General features: G+C 59.1%; 1 protein-coding gene across 3 annotated transcripts in view; it reads right to left on the bottom strand.

Moving 5' to 3' along the window:
• Positions 1-5243: 5243 nt before the first annotated feature.
• Positions 5244-21800, bottom strand: part of KDM4B (lysine demethylase 4B) — a 116707-nt gene continuing 100150 nt past the window's right edge. For all 3 annotated transcript variants that reach the window (XM_042250113.1, XM_027969833.2, XM_027969831.2), the window contains 12 exons: positions 18688-19115; positions 18288-18408; positions 17553-17731; positions 15245-15467; positions 13638-13714; positions 13317-13372; positions 13026-13134; positions 9325-9510; positions 9083-9247; positions 8655-8774; positions 8099-8191; positions 5244-7122 (listed from right to left, as the gene is read on the bottom strand). In XM_042250113.1, coding sequence (XP_042106047.1) covers positions 6946-7122; positions 8099-8191; positions 8655-8774; positions 9083-9247; positions 9325-9510; positions 13026-13134; positions 13317-13372; positions 13638-13714; positions 15245-15467; positions 17553-17731; positions 18288-18408; positions 18688-19115 — 1934 coding nt within the window. In that variant the 3' untranslated portion in view covers positions 5244-6945. The remainder of the gene's footprint in view (positions 7123-8098; positions 8192-8654; positions 8775-9082; positions 9248-9324; positions 9511-13025; positions 13135-13316; positions 13373-13637; positions 13715-15244; positions 15468-17552; positions 17732-18287; positions 18409-18687; positions 19116-21800) is intronic.

The following is a 21800-nucleotide window of genomic DNA, read 5'->3' on the forward strand; positions in this document are numbered from 1 at the left end:
TTGGTTATTGGGGGTGGCTTTGGTTTGGGCTATTTGTGTATACAAATATATACATACACACACATATATCTCCTTACTTTCTGGCAACACAAGATGCTCCAGATTTACCTTGCGTTTCCCCTGCTCCATGCAGCATAAAGTTAATGATTTCTCCAAGAAGCTCTTACTCCTTTTATTGGAGAATGGTACTTAGAAACCAAATTGCAGGTGCCAGGGATGCTCATTGCTGCAAGAGAATCAGACTATCCAGGCATACAGACATCTGTATTTACTTCCATGTGTACCTGTACTATCTTACTATATCTATCTAATCTTTCTCTATATATCGAGGACCATGAATTAATACTGGGACTTCTGGTTCCAGCCTAGCACATGGTTTGTTCTACCTTCCTGCCTTCTTGACTTACTTGTAATTTCTTTCTCTGAGAGGAACCCGGCTCTCATCATCTACAATTTTATTGACTTATTTGTCCAGCCCCAGGATTCATATAGGTCTTCCCTGGTAGCTCAGCTGGTAAAGAATCGCCTGCAATGCAGGAGACCCTCGTTTGGTTCCTGGGTTGGGAAGATACACTGAGAAGGGTAGGCTACCCACTTCAGTATTCTTGGGCTTCCCTGGTGGCTCAGCTGGTAAAGAACCCACCTGCAATGTGGGAGACCTGGGTTTGATCTTTGGGTTGGGAAGATCCCCTAGAGGGGGGAAGAGCTACCCACTCCAGTATTCTGGCCTGGAAAATTCCATAGACTGTATAGTCCATGGGATTGCAGTCAGACACAACTGAGCGAATTTCACTAGAAAGGAGCTACAGCTTGGCTTACTTGGGAAAACTAGGGTTTCTACTGGAGACCAGAATTGGTGTATAGGTATTTTTGTTTCTAGCTTAACAGTAGCCACTCAAGATACATTTCAAAAGTTACTTCGATCAGCTCCTTTCTCTCTCCCTCCTTTTCGTTTACAGCGCAGTTGGGTTCACGTGTTACCGTTTTCCATTTTGGGGTTCCCACCACATTCTGGATGATTTTAATTAGCTATTGTTTGGGGGATGTGAGATAAAGACTGTAAGAGTCAGAGCTGTTTCAGAAGGTATACTCAGAGTGGGCCATCCCCTCTTCACTCCAGCTACTGTTCCCCCTCTCCCCTAATTATACCCCATCCCACTAGCCCTTGTAGGTCACCAACCTCCTTAAGCTCTTTAGGGCCCATCCACCTGTCAGGCTCTAGGCTGGCTGAACATGGGGGTTGCCGATGGGGCAAAGACTGTCTTTATGCTTATGGGGTTCACAATCATGTAGGAGGGGGTCACTGGGGCTGCGGTGACGGGAGGAACCTGGAGTGGCTTGCCTGGGGGCTCCCCCCAAAACACGATCATGCCCTTCTTCCCCTAACTTGTGACTATGACCCTATTCTGGAAAAGCGTCTCTGCAGCTGTGACTAAGTCAAGGATTTTGGGATGACAAGCAGGTCCTGGATGATCCAGGTGGCCCTAAATCCAATCACTGGTGTCCCTGTACCAGAGAGAGGCTGAGGGACACTGGAGACATAGGGAAGACACAGTCACACAGATGGCGTGTGAAGACAGAGACAGAGGATGGAGTGATGCCTGGGGCCACCAGAAGCTGGAAGAGACAGGAAGCATTCTCCCCTGGAGAGAGTACAGCCTTGTGACAGCTCGGTCTCAAGCTTCCGGCCTCCAGGATAGGCAAGGAATGCATGTCTGGTGTTCTAAGCCACCGGTTAATGGTGATTTGAAACTAATATGGGGGCAACAGAGCAGAAAGTGTTCTGGGACCAGTGGAGGTCACCTGCGAGAGTGGGAGGGAGGCTGTCCTGGCCTGGAAGGGCCCCTGCTCCTCCCCCAGGAAGCTGCTGGGAAAAGAGCCATCTGTCCCTATCACCCAGCAGGATGGATGCTGCACCAGAGAGACGCCAGGCACCCAGACACTCATCCCTCCTGGCCTCGCCTCTGCCGGCTGCCGTCTGTCACCCCTTGTGCTGCCTATGGCAGCAAGTAATTCTTATTTTCTCCATTAAAGGAGCAAAAGTGCTCTGGAAATCTAATCCATAAATAACACTCCCTGGCAATGGTCCCCCAGCCCGGCTGAGAGCTGCAGGGTTCTCTGAGCCTGGCCTCTGGGCCTTTTAGGGTCTGTCTTGGGGAATATTTCTCCCTGTGGTGATCTTGGGACTGTGGTTCTATGTCCCTGAGCTGTCTCTCTAGGGTGTGGAGCGGGGCAGCCTGGATGGGTGGCCAGTAGAGGAGGCGGGACAGTTGGTGCTGGGGAGAGGGAGGAGCGGGCACACAAAGATTTCAGCACCAGCATAAAAGCTGTGGCTTCCCTGGTAGCTCAGCTGGTAAAGAATCTGCCTGCAATGCAGGAGACCTGGGTTCGATTCCTGGGTCAGAAGATCTGCTGGAGAAGAGATAGGCTATCCACTCCAGTATTCTTGGGCTTCCCTGGTAGCTCAGCTGCTAAAGAATCTGCCTGCAGTGCAGGAGACCTGGGTTCGATCCCTGGGTTGGGAAGATCCCCTGGAGAAGGGAATGGCTACCCACTCCAGTATTCCAGCCTGGAGAACTGCAGAGTTGGGCACGACTATCACATTCACTTTCATAAAAGCTGTGAATCATGACAGTGGGGCTTAGAGCCAGGACTTGTAGACCACAGAGGCCAACAGAGGCCTAGACCCACTGTCCCTCTCTGCACTGGCCAAAGAAGGCAACTTGGGGAGGTGGGGCAGCCCAATGGGTTGGACATGGGGCATGTTTGGGCTTCCCTTCAGCAATCAGCAGGATGAGCAGGGATGCTCCAGATGTGGAGGGCGGAGCCCTTGGTGGATGAACAAATGGATGAAGGGGCCCAAGCCAAAGTCCTCTTTCCACCACGCTCTTTGCAGGGGTGGAGGCTATAGACAGTGAGCCTAACCAGGGGCCTCTAGGAGGTAAGGCGGGTCTGGGCATTGAGGAATGCCCCACGGGAAAATGATTCTGTCCCAGGTACAGGGCAGGCGTAAGGAGGCTGCCATTTCTCACTCGCTCTAAAATGAGCGCAACTTTTTCTGTAAAGGGCCAGACAGTGTATGTCTAGCTCTTGGGGCACCAGGCGGTCTCCACCGCTACTGCTCAGCCCTCCCTTGTAGAGCAAAGGCCGCCATAGATGGTACTCAATGAATGGGTATGCCTATGTGCCAACAAAACTTTATTTGTAGGAGAGCTGGATTTGACTTGAGGGCTGTAGGTTGCAGGGACCTTGACCGCAGAGGCTGGGGTATTCCATACCATGCACCACATGCCCCGCCTGAACCTGACCGACCTCCCTTGAGGGGTCAGATCTGAATATCACCTCTCTGGGACCCTGACAGGTCTCTGTGAGCATGGCTTACCTTCCATCTTGCTCCCTCTCTCGTCTTTCAGGGCACATGTCAAAGCTGTGTTTATGGTGCCTTATGTTTTCATCACTTGCCTGCTTTCCTGAACTCTATATATAAATTCCAGAGAAGCAGTGATCTTACCCCCACTTCCTCAGCCACCTCCCAGGTCCTGGCACAGGGCAGTTGATATTTGCCACCTTATAACTTTATCAGACTCCAGCGTTGGGCCCAGTGCCTGGATGCCACAGATCCCGTAGGTTCCATGCGGCTGCTCAGTCGTGGAGTCAGCCTGGTGTCTTGGCCCTGGCCTCAGCCCATGGTGGCCTGTCCCAAACTACCTCCCCATTTTATAATATTTCGGACAGCATTGAGGACAGAGATCCATCTGCAACCGTGCTGAGACCACCTGGGTCAGCCATTCACGCTGCTGCTGTCTGTGGCCCCCTCCTCACCACTGAGGACCGACCACATCCTCCAGGCCCCAGGGAGGGTCAGAGGATGCTGACTCACCTGGTCAGTGTTGCAGAGAGTCCCCTGTAGCAGATAGGGAAACTGAGTCCTGGGGGCTTTGTGGGGTGCCGGAGGCAGCATCTCTGCAAAGGGTCGGAGAAGCAGGCTGAGGGTGGCAGTGGCTGGGTGGATACTTCATTGGAGGAAATTTGCTCAGGACACAGCACCCTTAAGGATGCTTGTTCTGCAGAAGAAAAACTGAGGCCCAGAGGAGCGCCCTGTCCACAGCCCCCAGGCCCATCTGCTGATGTATCCTAAATGCCTTCTCTCAGCCCTCAGCCCCATGTCTAGCCGTGAGAGCCCAGCTCACCTCAAAAGCCATCTTTCGAGATGCTCAGTGTTTCCATTCTGCCCTGGTCCCCAGGCTCCCACCTCACCCCATGGTCTGTCCTCCTCTCAGGGGTCAGAGGGCAGGGCACCAGTGAGCAGAGGCAGAGTCAGGCCCCGCCTCTCCTCTGCCCACAACCCTCTCAGGCTCCCACTTCCCTGGGGTGAATGCCCCAGCCTTCCTGCAGCCCACAACGCCCTGCATGACCTGTCCCATCCCCTCCCTGCCCTCGTCTCCTCCCTCTCTCCCCCTCCCTCCCTCCCCCTTGCTCTGCTGTAGTCACATGGTCCCACTCAACTATTCCTCCAAAATACCAGGCATGGGTACTTCCCTGGTGGTCCAGTGGTTAAGACTTGGTGCTTCCATTGCCAGAAGTCACGGGTTTGATTCCTGGTTGGGGAACTAACATCCCACAAGCTGTGCAAGGGACGAAATCCAGGCATGGTGCTGCCCCAGGGCTTTTGCACTGGCTGTGCCCCAAGATGTCCCCCTGCCTCACCCTCTCATCTCCCTCAGGACCTCCTACTGTTTACATCCCAGCTGACATCCCATCTTATATGCCGTCCACCTCTCCCACTTCTGTCACAACTACTGCTCTATCCTGGGTACTGGCTGAATGAGTAACATGTTCACGAATACTGGGGGGGGTACAGCCTCACCCCACGTGGACCCTGCTGTCTCACATAGGCCCAATGGCTGCCCACCACAAAATACGACCCCTGGCTCAGGTGTCACAAGAACTGGGCAGAGGCTGGGAAGGCAGGGGGGAGAGGGCCTCGCCCCAGGGAGACTCAAAAGCCTCGGGGGCCAGATGTCTGTGTGGACACAAGCTTTAGATGTCTAGCTCTGTATGGAAACTTCCTCCATCCTGGAGGCAGAAAGCAGAGGCTGTGGGGCCACCCTTTGGGGAGGAACCACACCTGTTCCCTCCTGGAGGGCACACCCAGAGCCCACCCCAGCCTGGAGACTGCTGCCCACCTCCCTGGCACCCACTCAGAGGAGAAGACAAAAGAAGACGCTGCAGCCACCTGGAGCTGTAATTCGCAGTGCTCACGAGCCTTTAATTCATTATGAACCTAGAGGCAGGGGAATTAGGCAGAAATACAGCGCATCCTTAACCTCAGGTGGAAAAAAATCAGGGTGGGTGGGGGGTTTGTCTCTTGCTTTCACAAACAGACACAGATACACCTTCATAGGGAAAGCACGCTCCCCCTTGGCTGCGCCACTGCCTGTCTGCACAAGTGGTCCAGGAACCCACCATGGATGGAGTGGAACCCAGAGGGCCTGGCCACAGGGGTGGCCCACCTGCCCGACCCGGAGCCACAGGGGCGTCTGCCTGCTTCTTTTTATTCTCTTTACAATATAAATAGCATTTTCAAACTACATATGAACACAGGGACAGCGCCCCGGGGCAGGGGCCTGCTGCATGCAGAGGGAACCCCCACATTCCGCTGACTCCCCGGCACCTCCCGCCGCCCCGCCCGCCCCTCTAGGGCACCTGCCCTTCCCCCCACCAAGGGAGCTTCTCTCCACTTTCCTTACTTGGTTCTCTCTGGCCTGGCAACTGTTAGAACCTCTTTTTTAAACTTAAAAAATCTTTATACAAGCAAATGACGCTTTCAACTCCTCTGCAGGGGACCATGGGGTGGCTGAGATGTGGTGGGGAGCACCATTCCTCCCCTAGCCCGGAATGAGGAACATGTTTTTCTGCCTGGAAATTCAGCCCATAAGCCTTCTGGGGCAGATTCCCTCCAAGCTGAAAGCCGTGATTCCCTCTTGAGAGCTCTCTCTCCCAGACACACAAATTCACGCGTCACAGAGATTGTACAGGATGTACCAGGCCCTCGGGGTTGGGGAAGACCCCCTGCATACGTGTGAGCAGCAGCCAGACCCCTGAGGGCCGCCCACCTGCGGCCTCAGCTGGGAGATGGCTCTTCCCAGGGGAAGAAGCAGAAGATGGAGCCACCAGAAGAGAGAGCGTTTATTTTGCAAAAGGCCACGCAGAGAAGGGGGAAGCCGCCAGAGGAGCTGCCAGCCTCCTCCCGCTGGGTGCTGGCTTCGTGGTGCCAGCTGCCCAGACCTTCTCGATCTCACGACTGGGAGTGAGTGAGTGACCTGGCACCACCGTCAGGGGCATCCTGCCCTTGCCTCCCAGTGCCCCCAGGCCTCACCGCTGCTACAGCGCATCCCCACCGCTCACAGCAAGTGAGACCAGAAAACATGACAAACAAAAAGCTGAGCTGCTTTTATCTTGGGCAGCTCACCGGGTTCTGAGAAAAAAAGACATTTGTTTCATTTCGTTTTGTTTTTAAAGCCACAAATCTAGAAAACAACTTTGGGATGTGGTTTTTCCTTTTCTTTCCTTTTTTTCTTGCATTTTTTTTTTTAAACAATAGGTATTTATAGAAAGAACCTCACAAAGGTGATGTATGTACAGAAGTCACAATCTCCACGGCTGCTCAGGAGGCAGGCAATGCAGTAGCACCTTTTACGAGAAGAAGAGCTTACGTGGTTTACGAATCTGGGTCAAGGGGGTGGTGTGCGCACCCCCGCCGGCCCCCCAGAGCCCGCCTGGCCCTGCTCCCTGAGTCCGGGGGCGCGTGCGGCGTCCTGCTCGCTCCTGTCGCCGAGGTAGCCTCTCGGGCTGGGAGGCGAGGACAGGGATTCACAGCAAGCAAACGCCAGGGCCCGCCGCGCCTGCCTTGCTGGGCCGAGGGCTCACGGGCGGCCGGTGGTCCTAGTAGGGGGCTCCGGGCCAGCACTGCGCCTGCAGCAGGCTCTCCATGAAGGCCGGGTAGTCCGGGTTCCGCCCTGAGTCCTCTGCGACGCGAGGAGTGCCCACCCGAGGGCGCTTGGCGGCCTTCACCTCCTCTCCGGAGAAGATGCTCTCCTGCGGGGCCCCTGTGCTGACCGACTACAGGGGAGCAGATGGCGTGGGGGTTAGTGGAAAGGGCACTGTGGGTGGAGATCTGTGTCCCCCAAGGTCCAGTCCTATGCTGAAGCCCCGCCCCAGCAGAGCACAATGGGGTTGGGGAAGAAGAGGTCATGAGAGAATGGCCCTTGAGAACAGGATCAGTGCCGTTATCAAGGGACCCCTGAGAGCGCCCTCTCTCTCGCCACCACCTGAGGACACAGAAGGCAGCTAGCCGTAAACCAGGGTCTGCCCTCACCAGACCCTGAACCTGCCAGTGCCTTGATCTTGGACTTCCAGCTTCCAGAATCCTACGAGATTGTTTAAGTTGTCCAGTATGGTACAGCAGCCAGAATGGACTGAAATACAGGCTGTGCTTGGGGGCCTGGCTGGAACAAATGCCTGCCCTGCTGGAGGCCAATGGCCCTTGGCTGCTGGGGACAGCCCCTCCTGCCTCTGCGTGAACCCCCATCCTGTCCTGCGAGTGACCCCCCCATGCAGGCAGAGGAGGGGCCTAGCCTCCCAGCCACTGGCCCCCTAGCAGGGGGGGAGCCCTGCCGTCCAGAGAACTTGGGAGGCAAGGCCGGGTTGTACACAGGCCGTTGGTCTGCCTAGCAGCTCCTGTCCGTCCCCCAAGGAACCTCGCATCTGGGACCCCCAGCTCTGACTTGGCTCTTCCACCCACAGCCGCAGCCCCTGATTCTCAAAAGTTTGCCTCTGGGTTAAACCCAAAAGAAAGAAGATGGCGAAAAGTCATGAGAAAAGGCCAGCTTCTTTCGTTCCCTTTTGCATCACCAACGTGCAGCTGCGATCCACGCTCGGGTGCTGCTGTCTCCTCCTTACTGGCCGGGCCAACTCTCCCACTGCCCCTCCTGCCTCAAAACCAGCAAAGGCCAAGGCAGGATGCCAAGGCCGCCTGGACGGGTTGCTCCCCAAGGCAGCCATGCCTCCACCCCCGCCCCAACTCCTGGCCACTTACCAGCCGGGACCGGACCCTCTTGGGGAGCTCTTCGTCCAGGGTGAAGACATCACCACGCTTCACCGTCAGCTGGGACCCATCCTCGAACTCCACCTGCCAAGGGGATGCAGTTCAGCTAGTGGCCCACCCAGCCCAGCCCCGTGCCCACCCACTCACGGTTGGCTTGCAGGCGACCGCTGGGAAAACAGCACAGGGTCACCCGTCATTGTCTTCGTCACTGGGATAGGGGGTGAATTTTCTTGTAAGATTTCACACGTCAATAACTTTTCTTCCATGATCATGAGAAAAAACTCACAACCAACTTGATTTTTAAAAAAAAATCAGGGGCACTGAATTGTACATTTAAAAAATGGTGAAAGTGGTAAATTTCGTTAAGTATGTTCTACCACACACACACACAATCGAGAAGACATCTCCAAAGGGGAAAATATGGGACAGTCAGAAGGCCTTCCTGCCTTCCCTCCTGCGCTGACCTCAGAGGCTAGCTCCACAGTCTCCAAAGGACCCTGCTGAGGGCTCCACCCCAGCCCATACCCGGCAAACAGGACCCCCTCACCTGGTAGATGTGACTGGTCACAGAGGAAATGAATTTGGCCCTGTAGAGGTTGCCGTCAGTCCACCGGAGCTCCACAAACTCGCCCTCGGGTGGCGGGCCCAACCGGGCACAGTCTCTACTCTGTGGAGGGAAGGATGGGACGGGGTGAGGGGCGCCCTTGGCCTTGGTCACCACGCTGGCCTGGGCTAAGAAAGGTCCCATTCAGTAGAAAGGTCCCAACCAGAAGCAGGTGGTGCTCTCAGCTTAAACTGTCAGGGTGAGCTACGGGCGGGTGCCCAGCGTCTGCTGCCACCCTGCCCTGTGGCCTGCCCTCCTGCAGAACTCTCCAGCAGGAGATGCCCGTGAGGAATCGGGCCACCCCCCAGCGTCCTAAGGGCAATGCCCGCCCTGCGCCTGCGCTGCCCCCTGCCCCGCCCCTCGCCGCTCACAGTGATGCTCTCCGGATACAGGTTGTCGCTGTAGGACCCGTCATCAAAGTTCACTTCATAGAAGGTCTGCGTGGTGGTGCCGATGACGCGGCACCGGTAGTAAAGCCCGTTGCGGTTCTTGGTGATGACCACCTGGCCCAAGGACACGGCCCTCATCACCTGGACCTGCGGGTGGAGGGGATGTCAGCACACAGCGGGACAGAGGGGCAGGGGGACAGACCGGGGGGCAGACGGGCACTCACGTTGTGGCCCCCCGACTTGTGCTTGAAACAGGTGATGGAGACGACGTAGGGCCAGTCATCCGGCTCCATGAGCACGCCGGCGGCGTGGGCGCAGGTCACGTGGAAGGAGGTGGAGCAATGCTCGCAGGAGCACTGGACGCAGGCGCCCGGCACTTTCTTCATCCGCTTCCGGCAGTACACACACTTCTGTGGGGGGACGGCAGTGGGAACAGGGCTCCGGCTGGCACCTCCGCCCCCTGGCGCTGGGAGCCCCTGCCCTGCTGGGCCCCTAGGTCTGTCTCCTGGGAGTGACTTTGAAACCCGAAGCCGGAGTGCAGGGGCCTGGCCCCATGGAGGGGTCATCCTGGGAGCGTCTTGACCACCCCAGGCCCACCAACTCAGCCTGCAGCTGGCCCCCAGGAGCACCTCTAGACCTCTTTTCCACCAGCCCCTCCATAGAGCTGCCTGAGCAGGCACCTTGCTACCATGTGGAGGGACCCTGAAAACAGCATGCTCAGCGAGAGAAGCAGACACAGAAAGCCGGTGTGACTCTACTGATGGGAAACGTCCAGAACAGGCCAATCCACAGAGACAGGCAGTGGGGTCAGGGGTTTCCAGGGGCTGGTGGGGGGTTGGCAGTCACCCAATCAGGGGGGCTGGTCTTTCTGCGGCGGTGGAATGTTCTAGAACTAGCTAGAGATGATGGTTACCTAAATCTGTGAATGGAGTTAAAGCCACTGAAATGGGAGATTTTATCTTAATTTTGAATGAAAAACACTGCAGTGTGGCCCTTCATAAGGAGGGGCAGGGGGCCCACACTGTGGGAACACCCGCCTGGGTGACCTGCCCTGCTGGGTGTCAGCTCCCAAGCCATCAACACTGTGCCCATGCCCACACCCTGCTGCCACTCAGCAGCCACCTGCCGACGACTCTGGGCGTTTAATAAGCCGGCCTTTATCGCTCTGTAAACCACGTTCAAAAGCCAGAGAAGCCCCACAGCAAGGGCGCTGCAGGAGTGCAGCCCCGTGCCGGTCGATGGCAATGAAATCTCATTGTTAGACTGTTGATCCCTGATTCTCCCGCTGGCCTGTGGGGGGGAGGGGAGACACATGACATGGCCCTTGAGAACTGGGCTCCGCACCAGGAGGCAGAGACCCCAGAGCCAAGGCCCGGGAGAAGCCCGGCCGGTGGGCAGCTCGCCGCTCTGAGTTTCCACAGCATGAGGAAAGCGGGCCAGGCCCCCATGGAGCCGTCTGCCCGGCCATGACCTCAGGCTGAGTCCTGTCCGGATCTCCCTCATTGGAGGCTGTGAGGTGGGGGCAGGAGACGGGGGGTCGGGGGATGGTGCAGGATGGGCCGTGGGAGGAGGCTGAGGGCCGCAGCTGCTGCACCAACAGCCACAGAGGCCGCGAGGCACAGTCCTGTGTCTCAGGCCTTTCCCCCGTCAAGCCATTCCCTGCCGCCCCTGGCCTTCCTGCCAATTTTGGCAAACACATCCACCTTCCCTTCCATCAAGATGTGACACCTCAAGGCAGAGCTGAGGAGAAGGGCAGAGCTGGTCTGAGCGCCTGCCCTGACAGCCTCACTTCTACTGCCCCCTAAGCTGATCCGGGCTGGTGAGGGGATGGGCAGCAGGCTCAAGCTACCAGCCGGCTGGGGCAGCCGCTACTCACCAGGGTCAGCGGCCAGAGAATCCTGGGGACGGAAGGATGGGCGGATGGCCAGGCATGACCGTCCCCAGGCCTGCGGCTGGCACGTGCCCCTGGGAAGGCAGGCAGGCGGCCGGACAAGCAGGAGTTAACTGCCAGCTTCCTTGTGAGGCTCCATTAGGCAGTACAAGCGAGCCTCGTGTAAAAGGATTTTTAATTCATCGTTACAAGTGCCGGTAATGAAGAGGCTGCAAGCTGGAAATGTCAGATGATCCATAAAGCGTCTGGGAGGCAGGATCTATCTGGCGCCGCACACCGCGCCATCACTCCACCTGAATAATGAGGCCTCTGCCGCCCGCGATCCTGGAGAAATCACTGCCGCTGCAGCCTCTTCCTAACACCCATCCTGACCGGCGGGGCTGGCATTGGCCTGAGCCCCACGTTTCCTGACCAGGCCCCTTCCCCTGCCACATGGCTCCCACCAGCCACCCACTCTGCCCTGCCCGGAGGCCCTGCACCTAGGAGCTCCAGGGTGGTGCCTCTGAGCCTTCACTTGGGCCTTCTCACCAGGCTCACCAATTACAGCCCTGTTTCTCTGCCTCCTGCCCGCTGGAGGCCTGGAAGCCTCTGTACCCAGGCCCTGTCCCAGGCAGCTGGGAAATAAACCAGGCAAGAACAGCCAGGATGCTGTCCGTACCCCGGGCCAATGACCCATCTCCTGGAGGCTGTAAGACACATCCCACCCCCTACATGTTCCCCACAAGGCCACCCTGCAGACTCATAGGTGATGACCTGGGAGCAGGCGCTGGTGCACTTCCCTTTGTGGCCCAGCTCATGCTCCCCATGCAGGGGATTGTTAGCAGCCCCATTTTATGGAGAAGAAGACTGAGCACAGAGAGATCAAGGACTCTGTCTGGAGTCACACAGCTGGCTGGTCGCAGAGCTGAGAATGAAAGCCAGTGTTTGCTTACTGACTACGGCTTACTGCCCCGAAGGCTGCCCCAGATCGGGGGAGGGTGGGGAGGAGACATTATCAGCAAGAGCCGGAGGAACTTGAAACTTGCAAGACCACTCCTGCCCAAGGATGGCTATGCTCCTTAGAGGAGCCAGAGACAGTGCTCCCACAGCTGAGGAGCAAAAAAGGCAAAAAAGCCCAGTTTAAAAATGGGCAAAGGACTTGCCTAGACATTTCTCTAAGAAAACATACAGACGGCCAACAGCTATGTAAGCAGATGTCAACATCAGTAATTATCTGGGAAGTGCAAATCAAAACCACCTTTAGAATGGCCACCATCCAGAAGACACGAGATAACACGTATTGGCGAGGACAGAAAGAAAAGGAAATGACACACTGCTGGTCAGAACCCACACTGGCGTAGCTGCTATGGAACACAGTACGGTGGTTCCTCAAAAAGTTAAAAAAGAACTACCATATGATCTGGCAATTCCACTCATGGGTCTTTTGCTGAAGGAAACAAAATCACTGTCTTGAAAAGATACCTGCACCCCCATGTTCACAGCAGCACTGCTTACAACAGGCACGACCTGGAAACAACCTAAGCATCCGCGGAGAGAAAACGAAGACGACGCACTGTAGAGACACAATGGAATGCTACTCGGCCATGAAAAAGAAGGCAACCCTGCCATCTGCAGCCACACAGGTGCACACTGAGGACGTTATGCTCCGTGAAATAAGCGAGTCGCCTGCTGCAAATCTGCATGTCCAAGAGGAAGCGAGGACAAACCTACAGAAGCAGAGAGGACAGGTGATTTCTGGGGCTGAGGGAAGGGAAACTGGCAGCTGCTATTTAACGTGTGTGAATTTTCAGTTACGTCTGATGAAGATCTTCTTGCCTATTATGTTCTTAAAATTCCATTTGATCGCCGATTACAAGTTAAGCAAGAAAGAACTGGGCAGAGCGCCGGTGGCTTTTCTGTGTAAAAAGCAGGAAATTGAGCCACAGAGAGGCACCCCCTGCCTACTCAAAGAGTAACTTGCTGGCCACACTGAAACCACCTCCTGGCTCCGAGGCAGCTACCCCACCCTCGGGGCAGCACTCAAGGGCCCCCTACCAGCTTCCACCGCTGCTCGGGAATGCCGCTGATGTCCACGGGGTGGCGCTCCATCACGTTCAGGAACCGCACTTCCGGCACAGCGATGGCGCAGATCACATGGACCCACCTGGGGGAGGAGCGGAAGGGGTCAGGGGTCACAGGTGGGCCTCGTCCCCTCTAGGGTCATATCAAAGCTGTGGGCATGGGCCTGCCAAGCCGACAGGACCTCATCTACTCCTGCTGGTCCTGTCCCTGTCCCGAGTCGCCCCTCAGGTACCCCCGTCCCCTAGAAGGGGCCCTTCCACCCACCTCCGGTCGGTCGTCATCTGCAGAGCGCCTCCCCGGAGGTTGCACAGGCAGCACTCCTGCGGGGACCAGACAACTCGTTGAGGGGTGTGCAGGGCGGGACCGCCCGCCTGCTGCTCCGGAATCTGCTCCGGCCCCCGCCAGCGGTCCTTACATTTCACACTAGCGGCCACCGAAGCGATGGGCTCCACCCGAGACCCAAGGAGGTGAGGCAGCCAGCCCAAGGTCTCCCCGCGGGATCGGGCGAGCCCGGGGCCCAGGCCCGGCTCCCCCACAGGCCGCGCTGGCTTTCAGAGCACCACCCCAGCTGCAGGGGCGAGTTACCGCAGTCCAGGCGTGGGCCGTGCACCGGGAACACGTCCAGCCCTCGTTGACCAGCTCCGGGCGGATGCCGTAGCAACCTAGAAGACAGGGCAAGCGAGTCTGTCGCCATGGCTGCGGGCAGGCTATCAAAGGCCAGTGGGGGGAAGGCGGGGGGTTCCGGATGCAGTAACTGCGCTCACCACCTGCTCGGCCTCAATCCGGACCACTGCACACAGAGCCCGAGAAAGTCTGGAAAGGGATGGGGAAGGACAGCAGGCTCCCCGCCCCCGACTCTGCCGCCAGAGCTCCTCCGGGTCGGAGGCTCAGCCTGGCCCTTGCCCCCTACCCCAGTCTGGGAGGAGCTGAGAGAGCAGCAAGGGGACCCAGACGTTGCATAAGATGAAAAGTGGGCCTTGGGAGTCCGGAGTTCAGAACCATTGCTTCTGAAAGCAGTGAGAGGCCCTGTAATTACCCAGGGAGTTGGCTGTGGGATGTGGCTGGGTTCACAGATGGGGAGGGGGAATGGAGGAGGGGTGGAGGGCCATGCCCCAGGGCCCCGCCTCATCGGCGCTGCCACCCAGTAATACTGCAGGGACCCTCAAGCAGCTGGGGCTTGTTGCCCACCAAATGGGCTCTGAAGTCTCAGGGGGCTGTCAGGCAGTACCAAGGGGTCCCCAGGGAAACTCCAGGAGAGAGCAGGACAGCAGGAAGGGGGCTCTGTGTCCTCACTGAGCCCCTGAGGGCCAGCAAGGTACCCAAGAGGCCCCCACTCTGTCCCCTGGGCCCTCAGACAAGGCTGGACCCGGGGGTGTGGTCTCAGCTCCTGGAGGAGGTGCGGGCTCCCCCTCTGTCTAGTGCCAGGTCCCAAAGGAGACGCCTGTGCTGAGCCTTGTCTCCTAAGCCTTCTCTCCACTGACGTAGCTGGGCGGGGCCCCTCGAGGGAAGCAGGGTGGTGGGCTCCGCTGCTGCCACCCGCTCCCCACACCCAACACCCAGGGAGCGTGTCTCAGAGCCAGACGCCAGCCAGGAGACAGAGCCAGCTCCAGGCAGGCCTTGGCAGGGGCAAGGCGCCAGAGATGTATGGCGAGCTTCCTCCACAGGCCACACCAAAACTAACCATCTCCAGGAAGCTTTCTCGCCATCCCGGACCACAATCTGATGTTCGCCAGCCCCTTCCACCCAAGAAGGGAACAGACATCCATCTTCCTATCTCTGGTAGGTTGGGCTTTCAGGATTTTGGGGAGAGGTGGGGGGGGGGGGGAATCACCGACGGGAGAGATAAATCAGATTCCTGGACCTCTGCAGAATCTCAGCTTTACCATCAATTCCAGCCTCAGCCCCAAGGCACAGCATTTAAAAGCGTCACAGACCCTGATAGGGACCCGATCTGCTGCCCCTCAGGCCCTGGGAGGAGAGGGCAGGCCACAGTGGAACCTTCCAGAAGGAAGTGTCGGGCAGGCCTACCTTGACTGGGGGGCAGCAGGACGTCTGCCCCCCAAGGATGGAGACCCTGATGCCATGACACCAGGTCCTTCTATATGCTGGAAGCAGCAGCCAGAGGGAGGGGCGGCCCTGCCCCGCAGACGCGCCGCCCACCTACAGCCCCCAGGTGTTGGCCCAGCACTCACTGGCATGGACCTGCAGACAGCACTTGGCGCAGGCGATCAGCGGGCTGGTCCCGTCGTCGCCGATGTAGGAGTTGGCGGGGAGCGGCTCCGTGTTCTCCCCGCTGGCCGTGAAACACATCTCGGGGATCAGCGGCCGCGTCTTCTGGCCGCTTCTAGAAGGTGGGATGGCCGACGGGCCCTCCCCGAGGGCAGCCTGGGGAGCCTCCTTCTCAGTCTGCAGGGACTGCAGGAACGGACGCCTTCAGCAGAGAGCCCACCCTAGGGCAGGCGGGACCTCCAGCCCCAGCTTACCCTACTGGGACACCTGCAGCTGCCCCACCACAAGTTCTCCCTGACACCCTCCCAGACCCCAGCCCTGCTTCAGAAGCCCCCTGAGAGATCCTCCTCTAGAGAGTCAGATCGTGTCCCACCCAGCCACAAACTCTCCCACTTAAGAGTTACATCCAGACCCAGCACAGACGCCACCCCACAGTCCTTGACTGGCTTGCCCCCACTGCCCTGGGCTTGCTCTGCTCCAGCCACAGGGGCCTCCTCGCTGTCCCTCCCCAACACCCCAAATGCCAGGCTGGGCCCTGCCCCAGGGCCTTTGCATGTGCAGTTCCCACCATCTGGGGTGCTCATCTCTCGCTCACGTGACCAGCAGCCCCCAAGCCTTTGCCCACTGTCAGCCTCGTGGTCCTGACCATCACCTGATGCCATGTTACCTGTGTATCTATACTTATGACTTGCACGCCATGACCGCTGTACCCCAGTCCCCCAAGCCCCCCAGATCCAATCAGATGAAGAGTCTGTGATGAAAATCCAGCAACACTGGGCCTGTCACAGGATGGTGGGGCTCCCAGATGAGCCTCCCCAGCACCCCCAGAGTGAGGGGAGGACTCTGCCCAGCTCAAGCAGAAGGAAAGCGGTCACCAGGACCACTGGTCTGATGCACTGTATGTGCCTGTATGGGGGGTCCACCATGGATGAGGGGACTGGCTAGTTTCCAGACAGGCACAACGTCCAGCCATAGCTCTTCCCATGACGCAGGACAGGCAGAGCCTGGCCCTGATGCTGAGGGCTGTGGCCGTGGAGGCCCGCCAGCACCGTGGGCATGATTAAGTTCAGGCATGATGCTTCACTTAGCCACTGGAATTAAGGAGATGCGCCTCTTAAGCAGACATTCCCAGCACAGATGCCAGCAGCACTGAGGAGGTCACGCCTGGCAAAGATGTCCGGATGGCACATCTTAACTTGTTTCCACTACCAGGTGTTGAATCCCTTAGGGATAGCAGGTCCCAGCCGCTCAGAGCAGCAGGGCCCGGGAGACAGGCATGCCACCCCAGCATGGTGCACAGACCTCGGTCAGCCCAGCTAATGCATGGAAAACGTCTGACACTAGGCTAGGAGTTGGGGATCACAAAGCAAGTGAGATCTGATTCTCTCCTCCAGGGCTGATAAACAGAGGGCAGGAGCAAAAGCAGAGGTGGGCCTGAGTCAGCCAGGGACAGCAGATCCAGGAAGGCTTCCTGGAAGAGGTAGCAAGTGGGATGGAACCAAAGAATGTACAGAAATCCACCTGGCCAGGCAGGGAGCTGGGTGGGTGCATGGGAGATGCTGGGGGACAGCACAGGGCATACTATGTGGGGGTGGTGGCAGGCGTCACAGGAGAGGATGGCTGTGGGGCACGTGGAGAGGCCGAGGGCTGGGCGTTTCCATCCGGGCCGTGTGTGGTTGTGGTGAGACGCTAGCAGGAAGGGCAGGAGGCAGGCAGCGGTCAGGGCCAGGGCAGCAAACAGGTGAAGAAGGAAACCTGGCAGTGGACGGCTCAGGGCAGAATGCGGGGAGAGGCCAGGTTCACGACTTGGGAACTCAGGACAGAGTCGGGGCTGTGTCCGGGCCAGGCCACGCGGGGACTCTTTGCCTGGCCCCAGCCCACCGTCATCAGCCCCATGCTGGTAGGGCTTCCAGACCCCTGCTCACCACGCAGGCCCTTCCCTGGCCCACTCCTGGGCCCCAGGGTCAGGCTGAGGGCGTCTCAGAGAACAGCGCTTCCTGCACTTGTATCCTCTTTGATACCTGTGAGTAAGTTACCTTCCAGTGAAATTCAGACCCCAGGCTCTCTCCCCGTAGCCCTCACTGGGGCCTTAGCTTCATGCCCCGCCAGCCAGGCTCTCCCCTGAGCCCACTGTGGCCCCAAAACAATGGGTTCTTGGTCCCCGACACCCTCTCTTCAGGGTGCAAGGGCTGGCTTCTGGCGGAGCGCCCACAGGAGCAGGCAGACACTCCTGGCTTGGTGTGGACCTGGGGTCCCACGGCGCTGGCTCACCTGGCTGTACGGGTAGAAAAGAGTGCAGATGGCGCAGTAGGGCTCTGTGAGGGCGGCTGCCGCGTTGAACTTCCTCTCGGCCTGGAAATTGGATGCTTTGTTCTTCCACTGCAGGGACAGCAATGACCTCAAGGCCTCAGGGTCACCCACGTCCTCGTCCCCGGAGAAAGGGAAGGATTCTGAAGTAAAGGGGAGTGGGGAGGGGTGTCAGCACTGAGGACCCCACTGCCCAGTGTGCTCGGGGATGGGTCCCCGGCTCAGGGCCGATCCCACGTGGGGACAGGACACAGGGTGGTCGGGCTGTGGCGGGGGGCAGAGACCCCTGGAAGTTGGGTGGGGACACTGTCTCCCCCGCGTCCTGTAAGATGGAGGCCACCAACAGACATCCATCCTGCCCAACCTGCCATCTGTCACTGGGCAGGCCTCTGCTGGCTGTGGCTCCCGGCCGGCTGTCCCCGGGGCCCCAAGGCCCATTCCTGCGTTCCCTGAGGGCACTGGGGTGCCGTCCACCCTGGTCTGTGTTGGTGGTCCCCAGGGATCTGCCCAAAGCAAGGTGCTCATTTATGGGACCTGGGAGCTGTAGAATAGGCAGGGGGACACTTTAGCCCTGAGGCATTTGAGGAGAGGGTCTGATGCTGCGCGGGGGCGCTGGGGTGGGAGTGAGCAGGCTGGATGGGCGGGCGGCAGAAGAAGGCGGGGCAGGGACCCAGCAGAGCCAGTGACCCCCTCACTCACCCTCATCACTCGAGGCCTCCTGCTTGACCACGGATAGCGGGGACCGGGTGGGGGGTCTGCCCAGAGGGTGGCGCCGGCTCTTCTTGATCTCCATCTTCAACTTGGAAAAGGTGGACGGATTCTAAAACAGCACAGGAGGCCTCTGAGGGGGCAGCTCTGGGGCCAGAAGCAGGGACTGCTCTCTGGGGCCAGAGCCCGGTTCCAAAGGACCCCAGAGTCCCCAGTCGGGGGCAGGAGACCCCAGGAAAGTGCAGCCCCGATCCGCGGTGGCTGCTAAACCACATCTGTGTCACTGGCCTCCGGGATGGGAGCCACAGGGCTCATCTGGGACAAGCGAGGCCACGGTCGGCACACAGGGGTGGCGGACGCCCCCCCCAGCCAGTACCCATTGCCCCTTTACCTGCCCCTCACTGGCTCCGCTCTCTTCCTCGGGCCCCGTCAGCTCCATGGGGGTGGCCTGCTCCTTCCAGGTGGGGCCTTTCTGGGCAAAGTGCTCCGAGGCCTGCTGGCAGGACATACGGCCCTTGTTGCCGGTAGGGCCGGGCCGAGGTACCACGTACAGCATGGGGATGACAGGGCGCGGCTTTGCCTCTGGCTCCTCGCCAGGGACCTTGGGGGGCACCACATTGAGGGGCGGTGGCGGGGGGCTCTCCTCGGCAGCCTCAAGGCCGGGGGCAGGTCCCGGGATCTCCAGCAAGGGTGCCTCCTCAGTGAACTGGGTGGACGGGGGTGGCGGCAGCAGCGGGTAGTGGGGGTGTGGGGCGCCGTAGCTCTTCTTTTTCCGGTCACTCTTGGCCTTGGCCAGCCGCAGCTTGCCCCTCCCGTCCTCTGCAGGGACAGAAGAGAGATGAGTCAGAGGAAGGGACCAGGGCACCCCAGGGGTCAGTGGCCAGAAGCCCCCTTCCAGCCCCCTTGCCCAAGACAGGCCACCCTCCCCAACCCTGCCCAAGGAACCTGGGCTTTGGGCAGTCCCACCTGCAACCAGGTCCCCTGACAGGCAGCCTAGCTGGAAGCAGCGGCAACCTGGCCGTGGAGCTCTGCCCCGGGCCCAGGGAACCTTCTGGAAGAGCACCAAGCGGTGTCCTCGCACGGGGCACCGAGTCGAGCTGTCGCCAAGTAGCTGGGGGGAGACCCACGCTAAAGGTCCTTCCAAAGGGGAAGGGGCAGGAGCAGGATACGTTTTCTTTTCCTGTATCTGGGTTTCCCGTTTCTGTGGCTGCCACACACAGCTTGTAGAATTTTTTAAAAGCAAAACCTTAAACAAGTGGTTCCACGTGTCAGGGACAGAAGTGTCCTCAGGGCCTGAACACCCTTTGGCCCCTGAGGGCCAGCACTGGGAGGGCTTCCTGAGAGGTAGCAGGGTGGGGAGGGAGGTGGGCAGTGTCTTCAGCAGCATTTTAATTCAGGGCCACAGTGGGCATGCAGCTCCTGAAATAAACGGAGCTGAGTGGTGTGGCTGGAGGAGTGACGGCCTCCAAGGCCGCCCATGCCGTAGCGTAGGACCTGAGGACGTGGAGCCAGACACTGGCAGCGGGGACTCCACAGACAGGGTGAGCCAAGGACCCCGAGGTGGACCCCAGTGCTAACAGGGGTCCTCAAAAGCAGAGGATCCCGCTGGGCTCAAGGAGATGCTGGGCTGCTGGCTGTGAGGGTGGGGAGAGGCTGTGAGCCAGGGAGGCGGTATCTCTAGAAGCAGGAAAAGGCAGGAGCCAGTGCTCCCTGGAGCCTCCGGAGGGACTATCCCTGCCCACACCTGGATCTCAGCCCAGTGGGATCTGTGTGGGACTCCTGACTCTTAGGAACGTCAGACAAAAAGAGAGTTACTTCCAGGCACCAAGTCTGTAGTCATATCATCACACAGTCACTGGGGACATGTGCGGGTGGGGGTCTCCACAAGGCCTGCACAGCCCCTGGGCCCCGCCTGCCCACCTGGAGAATGGGCACTGAGTTCAGGCCCTCCCTGCCTGGCCTGCGTCCCCATTCTTGTGACATCACATGAGGTGTGACAGTGGTTGATGCCCAGAAGACAAGTTGGTTGTCCTGCTGCTGGTACCCGTGAGCTGTCAGTGCCGACGTGTCACCACCTGGGCCCCCGCAAACCAGGCTGGGAAAGTAAGGACTGCTCAAGGGGGAAGTACTGGTCCTTCTTCCTGCTAAACTCGTGACAATGGGGTGTGTGACAGGGTCTGGTCGGCCACCCGGCATCCACGTTGATCTCGTGCTATAAAAACCTGTCCAAATGTTACCCACGTCCCTCAGCCAAACACGACGGCACAATCGGGACGATGTTCCCAAGGGCAAGGCCATCCATCTAGTCCTTGATCATCCTGACCCAGGAAGGGATCAAACAAGAATCCTCTCTCCCTTCCTCCAGGCAGACCCCTGGCCTGAGCGCTGGGAGAGAGCCAACTCCCACCAGCAGCCCCCACCGGGTGAGCTCAGAGCCAGCCTGGCCCATAGCAATGGCGGCCCCTCTGTCCACTGCTCACCACAGCCCCGCAGTGATGGCGGGCCAGCCCACGGGTCCTGGGCAGGCAGCCACGCTTTTCAAGAGATGCTCAGAGGAGGGAGTGCTTGCCAGTCCCCACGCCCTCTGGCCCTGAACCTTCCAAGGGCAAGGACAGCAGCAGGATCCCTCATGCCTTCGCCTACCCAGAGGGACCTCAACCACCAGCATCCCAGGAATAGTGATCTGGCCGAGAAAAGACCAGACAACCTGCTCCTCCCTGGCAGATGCTGGACGTGGAAGGTCCTGGCAACGGAAGGCCAGCCTCTGTCCCCGGAGATGGGGAGGGGGAGACGGGGGAGCACTACTCACAGGGCTTGGTGACAGCGGCCGGCCGGGAGGCGGCCAAGGCTGAGATCTATGGACTTACAGAAACGGCCCTGGGGCTGCCCCGACACGCAGCACGGGCTGGGCTGTCGGGTGAGTGGCTTTGTTTTCTGAGGAAACCACTGTCCCCTCTGGCTCTCAGACAGCGCAGGCACACAGATGTTAGTCTGAGGAGGGGGCACACCCAGAGGACCCCGTGAGGGGACAACCCAAGGCCAAGAGGGACACCACAGTGGGGAGGGCCCCGTCCTCATGCCATGGGGACCACCGCAGCCCAAGGGGAGCCGCGTGTGGAAAGCCCCTCAGCTGGCCTGCCTGACAGAGCTGGGATGGCAGCTCCAGCACACAGCCCCTCTCACGCCCCCGGCTGTTGTGGGGGCAGAATGGCAGAGGCGTGGGGGAAGGGAAGTGACCCAGCAGGGCTGCACGGCCCCTCCCAGCCCTCGGGCAGGATTCTGCCTAGAGACAGGACAGCACCGTGCGGGGTTGGGGCGGGGGGGGACGGTGGGGACTACAGCTCTGGGACCAGCCCTCCTGGAGTCCTGGCTGCTCCTGCCACCCCCGGCTCCAGAGCTGCGAGAAGGGTCAGCGGCCACGCCTGGCCAGAGCTGGCCAGACAGCCCGGCAGGAGGAGGGAGCCCCCGTGGTCCCAGCAGGCCAGGTGGACATGGGTGGCCTTT

This window comes from Ovis aries, chromosome 5 (genome assembly GCF_016772045.2).
Source record: "Ovis aries strain OAR_USU_Benz2616 breed Rambouillet chromosome 5, ARS-UI_Ramb_v3.0, whole genome shotgun sequence".
NCBI classification, from domain to species: Eukaryota; Metazoa; Chordata; class Mammalia; order Artiodactyla; family Bovidae; genus Ovis; species Ovis aries.